At 47.3% G+C, this 17,037-nt stretch overlaps 1 protein-coding gene across 3 annotated transcripts in view; it reads right to left on the bottom strand.

Annotated features, from left to right (window-relative positions):
- The window catches only part of LOC129860132 (transforming growth factor-beta receptor-associated protein 1 homolog), a 25,395-nt gene extending 8,358 nt beyond the window's left edge, over nucleotides 1-17,037 (bottom strand). The window contains exons 1-6 of one of the 3 annotated variants that reach the window (XM_055930455.1): nucleotides 16,799-17,037; nucleotides 5,189-5,896; nucleotides 4,894-5,088; nucleotides 1,800-1,954; nucleotides 1,028-1,266; nucleotides 680-865 (exon numbers count right to left, since the gene is read on the bottom strand). In XM_055930455.1, the coding sequence (XP_055786430.1) occupies nucleotides 680-865; nucleotides 1,028-1,266; nucleotides 1,800-1,954; nucleotides 4,894-5,088; nucleotides 5,189-5,876 (1,463 nt within the window). In that variant the 5' untranslated portion in view covers nucleotides 5,877-5,896; nucleotides 16,799-17,037. Of the gene's footprint in view, nucleotides 1-679; nucleotides 866-1,027; nucleotides 1,267-1,799; nucleotides 1,955-4,893; nucleotides 5,089-5,188; nucleotides 5,939-16,798 lie in introns of all 3 variants that reach the window. The other 2 variants (XM_055930454.1, XM_055930453.1) reach the window with 2 other exon arrangements.

Genomic DNA, 17,037 nt, shown 5'->3' with positions numbered 1-17,037 from the left:
AAGGCTAGCTGCAGTACCCGCCAGGCAAGGCTAGCTGCAGTACCCGCCAGGGCTAGCTGCAGTACCCGCCAGGGCTAGCTGCAGTACCCGCCAGGGCTAGCTGCAGTACCCGCCAGGGCTAGCTGCAGTACCCGCCAGGGCTAGCTGCAGTACCCGCCAGGGCTAGCTGCAGTACCCGCCAGGACTAGCTGCAGTACCCGCCAGGGCTAGCTGCAGTACCCGCCAGGGCTAGCTGCAGTACCCGCCAGGGCTAGCTGCAGTACCCGCCAGGGCTAGCTGCAGTACCCGCCAGGACTAGCTGCAGTACCCGCCAGGGCTAGCTGCAGTACCCGCCAGGGCTAGCTGCAGTACCCGCCAGGGCTAGCTGCAGTACCCGCCAGGGCTAGCTGCAGTACCCGTCTGGGCTAGCTGCAGTACCCGTCAGGGCTAGCTGCAGTACCCGTCAGGGCTAGCTGCAGTACCCGCTAGGGCTAGCTGCAGTACCCGCTAGGCTAGCTGCAGTACCCGCTAGGCTAGCTGCAGTACCCGTCAGGGCTAGCTGCAGTACCCGTTAGGGCTAGCTGCAGTACCCGCTAGGCTAGCTGCAGTACCCACTAGGGCTAGCTGCAGTACCCGCTAGGCTAGCTACAGTACCCGCTAGGCTAGCTGCAGTACCCGCTAGGCTAGCTGCAGTACCCACTTGTGGTGTTTCTCTAGCCAGGGGGCGCTGTCTGCCAGTAAACAGGCATTGGGGGAGGCCAGCAGGTCCAGAAGACTCTCGTGGTCCTGCTCAGCGTACAGCTTCAACAGAGCCGTGTCCACGTCCTCCCGGCAGCCGTTCGCCCCCTCCGTGCTTCGCACCTCACCCAGGTACGTGATGAGGAACCTAGAATAATAATAATAATAATAATAATAATAATAATAGCCATTTAGCGGAACACTTTTATGTGTATTTTACATAGAGATGGTCCTGGGAATCAAACCCACTATTATGGTGCTACAAACACCATACTCTACCAACTGAGCCACAGAGGACCACATCTCTTACCTCTTGCACCTCTGGACCTTCTCCTGGTCCCCCTGCGCCAGGTGGTTGAGGTCGGCGAACTCGTGGAGCGGCGGGTGGCAGCGGGTGAAGGAGGAGGAGGCCGGGAGGAGGAGAGGGTAGAGGGAGATCAACTCCCGGACGTCCAACTGACCTGTCCTGAAGTGTTCTTTCGCTTCTAAAAACTGAAGCTGTCCAAACTGGATGAATCCTGCTTGCTGGAGGATTCTTTTGTGCAATATCTGAGGAAGGGGGGGTGTAATGAAAGAGAAAGTTAAAGATGCATCACATCTCATCCCTCCTATTCTATATTTTACATTTCATAAGGACAACCTAAAACTTCTTACATGGGAATATTGAAGACTCATGTTAAAAGGAACCACCAGCTTTCATATGTTCTCATGTTCTGAGCAAGGAACTTAAACGTTAGCTTTTTTACATGGCACATATTGCACTTTTACTTTCTTCTCCAACACTTTGTTTTTGCATTATTTAAACCAAATTGAACATGTTTCATTATTTATTTGAGACTAAATTGATTTTATTGATGTATTATATTAAGTTTAAATAAGTGTTCATTCAGTATTGTTGCAATTGTCATTATTACAAATACATTTTAAAAGGCGTCCGATTAATCGGTATCGAATTTTTTTGGTCCTCCAAGAATCGGTATCGGCATTGAAAAATCATAATCGGTCGAACTCTAATCCGTTTTCAGCTAGTGGCGAGTATTGAAAAGCTCTCTAGCAGAAACACTATTTGTGGCCGTCTGTACCTGGAACTTGTCTTTGGGAATGTTCCTCCTGGCTCCCTCTGTAAGGGCGAGGGCCTCCTCCACTCTGTGTCCAGCTAGCAGCTCCTGAATCTGTCTCTCCAGGGGTAGGGGCACCAGCACATACACAGCCTTAGTGGAGGCTAGAACCACCTTACCTATAGGGACAGAGACAGTTAGGAACAGAGACATGGGACAGGGACACAGTTAGGGACAGAGGTAGGGGACAGGGACACAGTTAGGGACAGGGGTAAGGGCACCAGCACGTACACAGCCTTAGTGGAGGCTAGAACCACCTTACCTATAGGGACAGAGACAGTTAGGAACAGAGACATGGGACAGGGACACAGTTAGGGACAGAGGTAGGGGACAGGGACACAGTTAGGGACAGGGGTAAGGGCACCAGCACGTACACAGCCTTAGTGGAGGCTAGAACCACCTTACCTATAGGGACAGAGACAGTTAGGAACAGAGACAGGGGACAGGGACACAGTTAGGGACAGAGACATGGGACAGGGACACAGTTAGGGACAGAGGTAGGGGACAGGGACACAGTTAGGGACAGGGGTAAGGGCACCAGCACGTACACAGCCTTAGTGGAGGCTAGAACCACCTTACCTATAGGGACAGAGACAGTTAGGAACAGAGACATGGGACAGGGACACAGTTAGGGACAGAGGTAGGGGACAGGGACACAGTTAGGGACAGGGGTAAGGGCACCAGCACGTACACAGCCTTAGTGGAGGCTAGAACCACCTTACCTATAGGGACAGAGACAGTTAGGAACAGAGACAGGGGACAGGGACACAGTTAGGGACAGAGACATGGGACAGGGACACAGTTAGGGACAGAGGTAGGGGACAGGGACACAGTTAGGGACAGGGGTAGGGGCACCAGCACGTACACAGCCTTAGTGGAGGCTAGAACCACCTTACTTATAGGGACAGGGACAGGTCAGGGTTAGGGACACAGACAGGTCAGGGTTAGGGACACAGACAAGGACAGGTCAGGGACACAGACAGGTCAGGGTTAGGGACACAGACAGGTCAGGGTTAGGGACACAGACAAGTCAGGGTTAGGGACACAGACAAGTCAGGGTTAGGGACACAGACAAGTCAGGGTTAGGGACACAGACAAGTCAGGGTTAGGGACACAGACAAGTCAGGGTTAGGGACACAGACAAGTCAGGGTTAGGGACACAGACAAGTCAGGGTTAGGGACACAGACAAGTCAGGGTTAGGGACACAGACAAGTCAGGGTTAGGGACACAGACAAGTCAGGGTTAGGACACAGACAAGTCAGGGTTAGGGACACAGACAAGGACAGGTCAGGGGCACAGACAAGGACAGGTCAGGGGCACAGACAGGGACAGGTCAGGGTTAGGGACAGGGACTGGTCAGGGACACAGACAGGTCAGGTTTTGGGAGAAAGACAGGTCAGGTTTAGGGACACAGACAGGTCAGGTTTAGGGACACAGACAGGTCAGGGTTAGGGACACAGACAGGTCAGGGTTAGGGACACAGACAGGTCAGGGTTAGGGACACAGACAAGTCAGGGTTAGGGACACAGACAAGTCAGGGTTAGGGACACAGACAAGGACAGGTCAGGGGCACAGACAAGGACAGGTCAGGGGCACAGACAGGGACAGGTCAGGGTTAGGGACAGGGACTGGTCAGGGACACAGACAGGTCAGGTTTTGGGAGAAAGACAGGTCAGGTTTAGGGACACAGACAGGTCAGGTTTAGGGACACAGACAGGTCAGGGTTAGGGACACAGACAGGTCAGGGTTAGGGACACAGACAGGTCAGGGTTAGGGACACAGACAGGTCAGGGTTAGGGACACAGACAAGTCAGGGTTAGGGACACAGACAAGTCAGGGTTAGGGACACAGACAAGTCAGGGTTAGGGACACAGACAAGTCAGGGTTAGGGACACAGACAAGTCAGGGTTAGGGACACAGACAAGTCAGGGTTAGGGACACAGACAAGTCAGGGTTAGGGACACAGACAAGTCAGGGTTAGGGACACAGACAAGTCAGGGTTAGGGACACAGACAAGTCAGGGTTAGGGACACAGACAAGTCAGGGTTAGGACACAGACAAGTCAGGGTTAGGGACACAGACAAGGACAGGTCAGGGGCACAGACAAGGACAGGTCAGGGGCACAGACAGGGACAGGTCAGGGTTAGGGACAGGGACTGGTCAGGGACACAGACAGGTCAGGTTTTGGGAGAAAGACAGGTCAGGTTTAGGGACACAGACAGGTCAGGTTTAGGGACACAGACAGGGACAGGTCACGGGTTAGGTTTAGGGACACAGACAGGTCAGGGACACAGACAGGTCAGGGTTACAGACAGGTCAGGTTTAGGGACACAGACAGGGACAGGTCAGGTTTAGGGACACAGACAGGGCAGGGACACAGACAGGTCAGGGACACAGACAGGTCAGGGTCAGGGTTACAGACAGGTCAGGGTTACAGACAGGTCAGGGACACAGACAGGTCAGGGTTAGAGACACAGACAGGTCAGGGTTAGAGACACAGACAGGTCAGGGTTAGGGACACAGACAGGTCAGGGTTAGGGACACAAACAGGTCAGGGTAAGGGACACAGACAGGTCAGGGTTAGGGACACAGACAAGGACAGGTCAGGGACACAGACAGGTCAGGGTTAGGGACACAGACAGGTCAGGGTTAGGGACACAGACAGGTCAGGGTTAGGGACACAGACAGGTCAGGGTTAGGGACACAGACAGGTCAGGGTTAGGGACACAGACAGGTCAGGGTTAGGGACACAGACAGGTCAGGGTTAGGGACACAGACAGGTCAGGGTTAGGGACACAGACAGGTCAGGGTTAGGGACACAGACAGGTCAGGGACACAGACAGGTCAGGGTTAGGGACACAGACAGGTCAGGGTTAGGGACACAGACAGGCATAGGTCAGGGTTAGGTTTAGGGACACAGACAGGGATAGGTCAGGGTTAGGGACAAAGACAGGAACAGGTCACCATCTCCACAGCCATAGATACTGTAGACAGGTCTACTGAGGTAAGCCAACAAGGTTAGACATTTAGAGTAGTGTAGGGGAGCCATGTTGACACCTTCAAAGTCCTGTAGGATGTGTCCGTCTCTGAAGGAGAGGGTCTGCTTGAGCTGCTGGTCCAGCATACTGTGGACGGTGACGAAGCCCTCGTCTAGCGCCACCACATAGGGAAAACACACAGCCGCTCCAATCACACTCTCTGACCAGTTCACTGGGGCACGCTGGGATATACCCTCTGCATTGGCAAACATACCTGAGAGAGACAGACAGAGAGAGAGCATACTTCACTAGTGATATGTTAGTAACAAGATCTATTGATAAACCATACAGCTGCTGTTGTTGTAATGACTCACCCAGGCCACCGGGGGCAGCCAAGAGGAACTCCTCCCTGCCAATCCTCTTGACGATGGGCTTCCTCTCCTCGCTGTCGTAGGGGAACAGGTCCTGCGCGGCCCCTGTGCTGTAGTTAAGGATCATGTACTGCGTGGAGAGGGCCAGGCACAGGAAATAACCGTCCAGACTGACCGCACATGGCTGCTCCGGCGTGTTGACCTCTTTCACCAGCTGCACCCTGTCCTCGTACACCATGTATATCTGAACGGTGCGCCGCCGGGCCGAGATCACCCCGATCTCCACGCAGAACGGGTCCCCGTTCACCGGGTTCTCGTTGACGCAGAATGCGGCCACGCCTTTAATCTTGGCCCCGCCCGAAGGCACGGGTTCTAAGGTGATCATGTCAACAACACTAACTGTAGCATCACAGAGCACAATGATGCGTTCTAACGCTGATGCGGCCTTCAGGGCCTCCACAGGCTTTTTCAGGCCCAGGTACTTGAACAGCAGTTTCTGGACGGTGTAGGATAGCATCCCCTTGGTCGTGGCATGCTCCTCCAGCAGGAAGTGATGTATGAAGCAGTCGTTGGTGCCCACGTACAGGTGCTTGCCGCAGCACTCGATGCACTCAATGTTGATGCGGGCCTTGTCTCCCATCAGGAGCTCCCGCTCCACGGCAGGGACCAGCTCAAATGCCTTCACACTCATCTTGAAGGCACAGCACACATCTACTGCAAGAGAGGAGGGGATCAGGTCAACACAGACATCTCCTGCAAGAGAGGAGGAGATCAGGTCAACACAGACATATCCTGTAAGAGAAGAGGGGATCAGGTCAACACAGACATATCCTGTAAGAGAAGAGGGGATCAGGTCAACACAGACATCTCCTGTAAGAGAAGAGGGGATCAGGTCAACACAGACATCTCCTGCAAGAGAAGAGGAGATCAGGTCAACACAGACATCTCCTGCAAGAGAAGAGGAGATCAGGTCAACACAGACATCTCCTGTAAGAGAAGAGGAGATCAGGTCAACATAGACATCTCCTGTAAGAGTCAGGAGGGTGAGATCAGGTCAACACAGACATCTCCTGTAAGAGTCAGGAGGGTGAGATCAGGTCAACATAGACATCTCCTGTAAGAGAAGAGGGGATCAGGTCAACATAGACATCTCCTGTAAGAGAAGAGGGGATCAGGTCAACACAGACATCTCCTGTAAGAGAAGAGGAGATCAGGTCAACACAGACATCTCCTATAAGAGAAGAGGGGATCAGGTCAACACAGACATCTCATGCAAGAGAAGAGGAGATCAGGTCAACACAGACATCTCCTGTAAGAGAAGAGGAGATCAGGTCAACATAGACATCTCCTGTAAGAGTCAGGAGGGTGAGATCAGGTCAACACAGACATCTCCTGTAAGAGTCAGGAGGGTGAGATCAGGTCAACACAGACATCTCCTGTAAGAGTCAGGAGGGTGAGATCAGGTCAACACAGACATCTCCTGCAAGAGAAGAGGGGATCAGGTCAACGCAGACATCTCCTGCAAGAGAAGAAGGGATCAGGTCAACACAGACATCTCCTGCAAGAGAAGAGGGGATCAGATCAACACAGACATCTCCTGTAAGAGTCAGGAGGGTGGGATCAGGTCAACACAGACATCTCCTGTAAGAGAAGAGGGGATCAGGTCAACACAGACATCTCCTGTAAGAGAAGAGGGGATCAGGTCAACACAGACATCTCCTGTAAGAGAAGAGGAGATCAGGTCAACACAGACATCTCCTGTAAGAGAAGAGGGGATCAGGTCAACACAGACATCTCCTGCAAGAGAAGAGGGGATCAGGTCAACACAGACATCTCCTGCAAGAGAAGAGGGGATCAGGTCAACACAGACATCTCCTGTAAGAGTCAGGAGGGTGGGATCAGGTCAACACAGACATCTCCTGCAAGAGAAGAGGCGATCAGGTCAACATAGACATCTCCTGTAAGAGTCAAGAGGGTGAGATCAGGTCAACACAGACATCTCCTGTAAGAGAAGAGGGGATCAGGTCAACACAGACATCTCCTGTAAGAGTCAGGAGGGTGAGATCAGGTCAACACAGACATCTCCTGTAAGAGTCAGGAGGGTGAGATCAGGTCAACACAGACATCTCCTGTAAGAGAAGAGGGGATCAGGTCAACACAGACATCTCCTGTAAGAGTCAGGAGGGTGAGATCAGGTCAACACAGACATCTCCTGTAAGAGTCAGGAGGGTGAGATCAGGTCAACACAGACATCTCCTGTAAGAGTCAGGAGGGTGAGATCAGGTCAACACAGACATCTCCTGTAAGAGAAAAGGAGATCAGGTCAACATAGACATCTCCTGTAAGAGAAGAGGAGATCAGGTCAACATAGACATCTCCTGTAAGAGAAGAGGAGATCAGGTCAACACAGACATCTCCTGCAAGAGAAGAAGGGATCAGGTCAACACAGACATCTCCTGTAAGAGAAGAAGGGATCAGGTCAACGCAGACATCTCCTGCAAGAGAAGAAGGGATCAGGTCAACACAGACATCTCCTGTAAGAGAAGAGGGGATCAGGTCAACACAGACATCTCCTGTAAGAGTCAGGAGGGTGAGATCAGGTCAACACAGACATCTCCTGTAAGAGAAGAGGGGATCAGGTCAACACAGACATCTCCTGTAAGAGTCAGGAGGGTGAGATCAGGTCAACACAGACATCTCCTGTAAGAGAAGAGGGGATCAGGTCAACACAGACATATCCTGTAAGAGAAGAGGGGATCAGCTCAACACAGACATCTCCTGTAAGAGTCAGGAGGGTGAGATCAGGTCAACACAGACATCTCCTGTAAGAGTCAGGAGGGTGAGATCAGGTCAACACAGACATCTCCTGTAAGAGTCAGGAGGGTGAGATCAGGTCAACACAGACATCTCCTGCAAGAGAAGAGGGGATCAGGTCAACGCAGACATCTCCTGTAAGAGAAGAGGGGATCAGGTCAACGCAGACATCTCCTGCAAGAGAAGAGGGGATCAGGTCAACACAGACATCTCCTGCAAGAGAAGAGGGGATCAGGTCAACGCAGACATCTCCTGTAAGAGAAGAGGGGATCAGGTCAACGCAGACATCTCCTGCAAGAGAAGAGGGGATCAGGTCAACACAGACATCTCCTGCAAGAGAAGAGGGGATCAGGTCAACGCAGACATCTCCTGTAAGAGAAGAGGGGATCAGGTCAACGCAGACATCTCCTGCAAGAGAAGAGGGGATCAGGTCAACACAGACATCTCCTGTAAGAGTCAGGAGGGTGAGATCAGGTCAACACAGACATCTCCTGTAAGAGTCAGGAGGGTGAGATCAGGTCAACACAGACATCTCCTGCAAGAGTCAGGAGGGTGAGATCAGCTCAACACAGACATCTCCTGTAAGAGTCAGGAGGGTGAGATCAGGTCAACACAGACATCTCCTGTAAGAGTCAGGAGGGTGAGATCAGGTCAACACAGACATCTCCTGTAAGAGTCAGGAGGGTGAGATCAGGTCAACACAGACATCTCCTGCAAGAGTCAGGAGGGTGAGATCAGCTCAACACAGACATCTCCTGTAAGAGTCAGGAGGGTGAGATCAGGTCAACACAGACATCTCCTGTAAGAGTCAGGAGGGTGAGATCAGGTCAACACAGACATCTCCTGTAAGAGTCAGGAGGGTGAGATCAGGTCAACACACCGTGGATGCGTCCCGATTCTCCACCCTTTTCCCAAAGTGTGCACTTGCACACTTACATGTTATTTCTGTAACAACGGTGGACATTTCCTTCAGCCAATTACATAAGTCCAATGTTTTTAAATCCATGCACACTTTGGGAGAAGGGTGGATAATTGGGATTGTAATAAATACCATTTAAAATAACACAAGCATATTGCTATTACATTGTTATAACTAACTTCTTTCTAAGCAGGGTTTCTCACACACCCAGAGACAGATGGCTGACACAGAACATTCATAAACACTGATAAGAAAAGGGTGCAGACACACACACATACTCAAGGACAGAGGGCTGACTACGCACACACAAAATCTCCTGTTTTAGCTGAACATTTTGATAACAAAGAACTTTGTTGCAAGACTCAGAAGGATGACGCACAGCTCATCCGGACCAATCTGAGAAGACAACAACCTGTCCAGAACCAACCAAAGGACCAGAACTTCCAGACTCAACCTACTTTCTGTGTTGTATAAAATGTCTATGCATTCTGTTATCTGGGCTTTTTTCTGGAGGTTCTCTATGAGCTAAAGGAACGAGACCGTATACGCTTGTACCAGATATCTTCACTCTGAATAAAACTGTCACTTGTCATACAATTTACCACCTTGTCCGAATCGATCCTTGACCGGCTCACCCTTCTCCATATCCAATTATCAACAGAATGGTAGCAGAGGATGGTTTTCTAGATACCCGGTCCAGAGTGGTTGATATGGATGTGAGGGGGCGAGTTGGTGAAAGGACGGTTCACGGAGGACAGGTGAAATCTTTTGGGGGGGAGGACAAAAGTTCTGCTCAACTCGGGATACTGATCTTCTGGTCGACCATAAACAAGGTAAGCAAGACCTGTTAAATCAAACTTTGCATATTGTCGTATAGTCTATCCAAATTTCGATCAGTAAGTACCGAGTCTGGGTAAGAATTCTTGTTTAAATTTATGTGCATAGATGACATGTGAACGACAGTGAAGTGAACATATGTGGGAATAATTTGTAAGTCTTAAGCGCTATTATATAGTCCGGCTTGTGACCGGTGAGGAATAGGCTTAATTTGTGTTAAAAGCGCTATTATATAGTCCGGCTTGTGACCGGTGAGGAATAGGCTTAATGTGATAAAAAGATCTATTCGTATAGTCCGGCTTGTGACCGGTGAGGAATATAGTAAGCACTATTCAATAGTCCGGCTATTCAGTCGGTGAAGGGTAGGCTTAAAATTGGGATAGGCACTATTCAATAGTCCGGCTATTCAGCCGGTGAAGGATAGGCTTGTTCCATCCCCATTCATATAGTCCGGCTGTGACCGGTGACGAGTGGGGTAAAGTTTGTCAAGACCTATTAGTATGGTCCGGCTTGTGTCCGGTGAGGAGTAGGCTAGACTTATTCAATAGTCCGGGCGATTGTCCGGTGAAGAATAGTCTATTTGTGTTTGTAGGCGCCAGGTTGAAAAATGTTCAATGTTTAAGTGTAATGTTTCCAATGTCTAAAGTCTAAGTGTTCAACGTCTAAAGGGTAATGTTCATAATGGGAAAAATGTAAATGTTTAATGTAAAAAAATACACACTCATAACTCTTAGAGCTGTACAGAGAATGGACAGAAGATGGCAGTATTGCAGCACTCAACGGTCTCTTAGCAAACGGGAGCCTGTTTGAGTGCTGATGACAGAAAAAACTTAGAACCAATTCGGAGTAGAGAGAATACATTTAATAACTTATTTAGGTTAAATTTACAGACTAATGATATTATTGTTATGGATTGGCTGACATGCGATATAAATTTAGCGAAGTATATGGTAAGTTTACACTTTGAAATGGAAAGAGTTGAGAAGTTGATTTTACTTATAGGATAGTTTTGCTGCTAAACTTAGTTGGAGTAACTAGATGTTTTGCCTAGAGGCATGAATAAGACATTCATTTTTGGTATTATATTGGCTAGTTGCTGCGTTCTGAATACAGGTTGAGCGCTAGTAAACGCATATCTTTATTTGAACTCTACTAATCTATTTGATAAAAGTACTAAACCTGTATATTTAACATTTGATAATGATTTACCGGGTGTGGCCGTATTAAATTATGCTAGAGAAAATTGGTTGTGTCATTTAGAGGGAAAATGTGTACATTATAGCTTTGAGATACTTTTCAAAAGTTGCTGAAAGTTATGGGTTTTGGTTTAGGTAACACCAGAGAATTCGAACAATAAGTAAACGTATTCTAAACGTGATCTGTTTTCATTATGGGGAACAAAGAACGACTCGCAACCTAGTATGGCTGGCATGAGAGTTTTTAAAGGGACAGTGTACGTTTATCACAGTTGTATGGTTAGTACATGAAACATCGGGGAAATTTAAAACGAATGATTTAAGGGTATTATCATAATTATTAGGTTTTGTTTTTGTGGTAAACGTTTTGGGTTAAGGGGTTTTCCGTGTTCCGAGAGACAAGATAATATTAGGTGTTTTACTTTCTGAGTTTTATTTAGACAAGGGACTTTGTTAAGATAAAGGGTTCTTTTAGTAAATCTAGATATAGTATGAAACACGAATGTAAGGAGGTGATGTAACCTCTTGACCTGTCTTCATTGCATTTTCGTGTGGATTGATCACCCACAGGGGAAATGTAGTGAGGATAATGAAATTGTGGTCATTTGGGAATACTAGTTTTGAGGTAAATTGATATAATAGAGTTTATAACTCTTGACCATAATTGTAGTTTTAACCACAGAGGAGTCAGGATTCTGTTTTTAAACATTGGCGATGACGGTTTTGAATGGGCTGTTATTGAATTGGTTTGAACAGGAGATATTTTAAGCCTATAGGGCATGGAAATAAAAGTGATAGAGAGCTTATTAGTAAAGAAAGGAATTTATATGGTTAGCATTTGTTTTGGTCATAAGAAGATAGAGATAGGTTTATTAAGGTTATGTAAGGACTTTAGAGATTGACACTATAAGACATGTTGTTAATTTTAAATCCATGATTTTAGATAAAGTCAAAACAGTGAGACACTTAGTTAATGTTTGGGACCAAGCTACAGACAGATAAGGGAAAGGGCAGACAGAGTGGCCCTCCCCGCACTGCTGAGACCTTGAAGGTTTGAGAGCAGAGAAGGGAGTTTTGGAAGGGGCGCCAGGACAGAGATAACAGAATGGGTAGATAACAGTTACTGAATGGAGACAAAAGGGAGAATTGGACATGTGGAAAATGAAAGGGGCGCTCCTACATAATAATGTAGAACATAAGAATATTTTACTAAGTCATTATTTAGAATAGGTAAGGTTGATACCTGGCCAGAGCCAGGTATCAAACGGGGGAGGGGTACATTGTGGTCTAGGATAGGATGGTGCCTATTGGATAATAAACAAATTTAAAATTTAAAATTACTAGCTAACAAATGGGTATAGAAGTTAAATATATAATCAGATAAAACAAATGAGAAACTGGTGGTTAACCAAACCTGTATGTCCAGGATTTTATGCGTTACAGATGAATTAAAGGAGAAGGTGATTCACTCGACCTGGGGGCATATCGCACTTGGAGGGTGAGACACACTGACACTGCCGAATGATCACAGAGTTAAGGAGAAGAACTGTTGCTAATAAAGCTCAGGGGTCAACTCCTTAATGAAGAATTCCCTGACCCCGACCTTTCCTCACTGTGTACGTTCATAGAAGTGAAAGTGTTGCTTGATCTCTAGCTGATGATGTGTTCTCTGGGAGAGGATGGGGCTTTACAGGACTGTTTGTGGTCCTGAGCTGTCTGTTTAGGATACGATGGGGATGTTACCATCGCAGTACTGCCAGAACCACCACCAGTTTCGACGGACCAGGGTTCAGCCGGCCTCCTCCACCACTTCAAGACCAAGTCCCACACCACCACCTAAGCTCTCCAATCTGGTACAGGTAATAAATGTAAAAGACATCTCAGATAGTGAACAATTGGGGACTGAAACTGGTTATGAGGAAAGGGAGAATATGTGGTTGGCCTACAAAACAATAAATAGAAAGGACTGTGTCGTATGTGGACATGCCAGACCTATTCTGGCTGCTCACCCATTTGCCCTAAGTAATGGGGAAGGTTGGATGTGCATATTGGAAAGTTTAAGCCAAATTCAACCCTGTGTAAAACTCTGAGTCTTGTGTTCCCAGAAGTCCCTCCCCAGAGGACACCATGGGGGGTTAAGGCATATGGGGGATATTACAGCTGTAACACTGGTACAGGTAGGGGTATAGACTATGGGAGGCTCCCTACTGCTACCTGCATCACTAATGCCACTATTAACTGGAGGTGTTGCTGATGTATGGTGGATGTGTGGACCTGCCAGGCGGTTGACCCCATTTTGAAAGGAAATTGTCGTTGCACAGGTGCTTTGGCCAGTCTGATACCACCATTGCCTATTATTGAGGTTATAGCTAACCAACTTCTGGGAGTTGCACATGACACAGAGACTCGGTACCAACCCAGGAGACGGCAGAACCGTGACGCTCCTTGGTCCGAGGGTACAGATAACATGCACACCAACCTGTTGGGGTCCCAATAGGGGTCCCCCCACGAATTCCAGGCATTAAACAGAAATGATGGTCTGTGGCATCTGATGCCCACCATTGGCCCAGCTATTGGTGATACTAAACAAAATGCCTGGATCAATTATCTTTAATATAATCAACAATGATTTGTCAACTACACCCACACTGCACTTAGGGGGATGGCTGAACAATTGGATGCCACCTCTCGAACTGCTAGACAGAATAGACTAGCACTAGACATGATACTGGCCAACCAGGGAGGTGTATGTAAAATGATTGGAGAACAGTGTTGCACGTTTGTCCCTAACAATACTAGTCCGGATGGGAGCATTTAAAAAAAAAAGCTCTGAGTGGGTTGGCAAGGTTATCGGTGGAGATGGAGGGTCTTGCAGGTGTGGAGGAGAGTGGACTGTTCCCCTGGCTGGGTGGTTGGTTTGGTAAGTACACTACAATGATGGTTACTGGCACTACAATGATGGTTGCTGGATTTCTGACTCTAGTTGTTGTTTTTCTTATGCTCATGTGCTGTGCTGCCTGTATCATGCCTTGGTTGAAGAAGTCTGTTACAGATCTGGCAAGGACCTCGGGTATGATGCCGTTGCTTGATGCTCCAGTTGGAGAGGCTGATACGGAATCAAGCTTTCGCAGGAGAGTGGGCCTGACAGAGGAGGACCCTTGGTTTGCTGTAGTTGATGTTGTCGAATGAATAAAAAAGTGATGTTTGTCCTCCCTGTTGTGAAGGTTTGAAGTTCCCGGGTGGCGACGAGCCCACCTGGTACAGGTTGTATAGAGGGATGGACCTGAGGGTTTAACATTTTCTCGTTTTTTGGTTACTAATGTGTGGTTGGCCACTCCAGGTGTAGTTATTGGAGTGGTCTCCTTTTTGGTCCTTGCTCATTTACGACTCAACTTACATTGATGCTATTGGTGTCCCTAGGGGGTGCCAGATGAATATGAACTGGTGGACCAAGTGGCAGCTGGGCTTGAATCTTCTGTTTGTTGGTGGTGCACCATTAATAAAAATGTTGACAGGATTAACTATATCCATTTTAATGTCCAAAAACTAGGCAATTGGACCCAGCAAGGCTTTGAGGCGGTACATGGCCAATTGGAGGCTACCAGCTTGATGGCCTTCCAAAACCGCATTGCAGTAGACATGCTACTCTCTGAGAAGGGAGGTGTATGCTCTATGTTTGGTGAACAGTGTTGCACCTTTATACCTAACAACACTGCCACTGATGGTAGTCTTACTGTTGCCTTAGAGGGTCTTCGTACACTTAATGAGAAGATGAAGCACCACTCCGGGGTTGACACCTCTATGTGGGACTCTTGGATGGATGCGTTTGGGAAATATAAGATGCTTGTTTCCTCCATACTGGTATCTATATCTGTCTTCACTGCGATACTGGTGCTTTGTGGATGCTGCTGCATTCCATGTATTCGAACGCTGACCACTAGGATCATAACTAATGCTATTGATCCCAACCAGGCAGAGAAGGGACAGATGTTTCCTATGCTTGCCCTGGAGGATGCTGAGCCAGGCTATTGGACTGATGACTAATTAAACGCCATTCATAGCTTATGTCACGTCTCTTTGGAGACGTGAAGAGAGGGAATCAAAACTTTCTCTCTGAGAAAGTTTCCCTGGTTGTTTACTTTTGCTTTTCTTACTTTTACCTAGTTTATGTCACGTCTCTTTGGAGACGTGAAGAGAGGGAATCAAAACTTTCTCTCTGAGAAAGTTTCCCTGGTTGTTTACTTTTGCTTTTCTTACTTTTACCTAGTTTATGTCACGTCTCTTTGGAGACGTGAAGAGAGGGAATCAAAACTTTCTCTCTGAGAAGGTTTCCCTGGTTGTTTACTTTTGCTTTTCTTACTTTTACCTAGTTTATGTCACGTCTCTTTGGAGACGTGAAGAGAGGGAATCAAAACTTTCTCTCTGAGAAAGTTTCCCTGGTTGTTTACTTTTGCTTTTCTTACTTTTACCTAGTTTATGTCACGTCTCTTTGGAGACGTGAAGAGAGGGAATCAAAACTTTCTCTCTGAGAAAGTTTCCCTGGTTGTTTACTTTTGCTTTTCTTACTTTTACCTAGTTTATGTCACGTCTCTTTGGAGACGTGAAGAGAGGGAATCAAAACTTTCTCTCTGAGAAAGTTTCCCTGGTTGTTTACTTTTGCTTTTCTTACTTTTACCTAGTTTATGTCACGTCTCTTTGGAGACGTGAAGAGAGGGATTTGTAATAAATACCATTTAAAATAACACAAGCATATTGCTATTACATTGTTATAACTAACTTCTTTCTAAGCAGGGTTTCTCACACACCCAGAGACAGATGGCTGACACAGAACATTCATAAACACTGATAAGAAAAGGGTGCAGACACACACACATACTCAAGGACAGAGGGCTGACTACGCACACACAAAATCTCCTGTTTTAGCTGAACATTTTGATAACAAAGAACTTTGTTGCAAGACTCAGAAGGATGACGCACAGCTCATCCGGACCAATCTGAGAAGACAACAACCTGTCCAGAACCAACCAAAGGACCAGAACTTCCAGACTCAACCTACTTTCTGTGTTGTATAAAATGTCTATGCATTCTGTTATCTGGGCTTTTTTCTGGAGGTTCTCTATGAGCTAAAGGAACGAGACCGTATACGCTTGTACCAGATATCTTCACTCTGAATAAAACTGTCACTTGTCATACAATTTACCACCTTGTCCGAATCGATCCTTGACCGGCTCACCCTTCTCCATATCCAATTATCAACAGAATGCATCCTGTAAGTGCAAAGAAACAGCCTTTCCAATAATATTTTACAAGCTCTCACTGAGAGTCCCAACTCCAAGGTTAGTGTGGAATCAGTAGGACCAGGAACTTTTCCTGATCACGTGAACGGACCTGGAAAAACTCTAGGGCCACCTAGTTAGATAGGAGGATACCGCAATAATGGTACAACTAGAGACTACTAGCAATTATCACTTGACAGTTAGCCATCATGCTAGCTAGCCTAGCTGGCAACAAACCTTCTCTATACGATCATTTCTAGAGAAATTCTGGGGCACTTTGATTAGCAAACCCAGAGCCAAAACTGGGGCAGTTAATTACCTAGCAATATCTTGCAAATATTGACGATCAGTTGTGGAAGTAGAGCAATGACTGAAGTAAAGTAAGCTCTCCAGCTAATGTTAACCAGTTTTAGCAGCTAGCTAGCTAGCTGACTGGCTGTATATGACTAGCTACTAAGCAATGACTCAGGCTGTCATTATTGGTAAATCGGTGCTGCTGTTTACTGTAAAAACCTTTCAAAAACAGCTATTTACATGTCCATACAAACACGATAGCTAGAAGCTGTCATACCCCAGCTGTAGCCACTGCAGATCTAGTATAGGAGACGCCGATGTACCACGGCCTTCCTTCCTGCCTTTTCACTTCTCAATCTCTCCACTCCCTTCGCTGCTAACTGCTTGCTAACCACTAGGGAGAGCTGCCGCTACGTTTTCAGCTCGAAGAAGGTCATTAGGAGGTTGTGCTTCCTGTTTACAATGCAATATATGCATATATTGACAAAATACATGTCTTTCCGCCCTAAAATGGGA

This window comes from Salvelinus fontinalis, chromosome 7 (genome assembly GCF_029448725.1).
Source record: "Salvelinus fontinalis isolate EN_2023a chromosome 7, ASM2944872v1, whole genome shotgun sequence".
In the NCBI taxonomy this organism is placed as follows: Eukaryota; Metazoa; Chordata; class Actinopteri; order Salmoniformes; family Salmonidae; genus Salvelinus; species Salvelinus fontinalis.
This window is presented reverse-complemented; position numbering and strand designations above follow the sequence as displayed.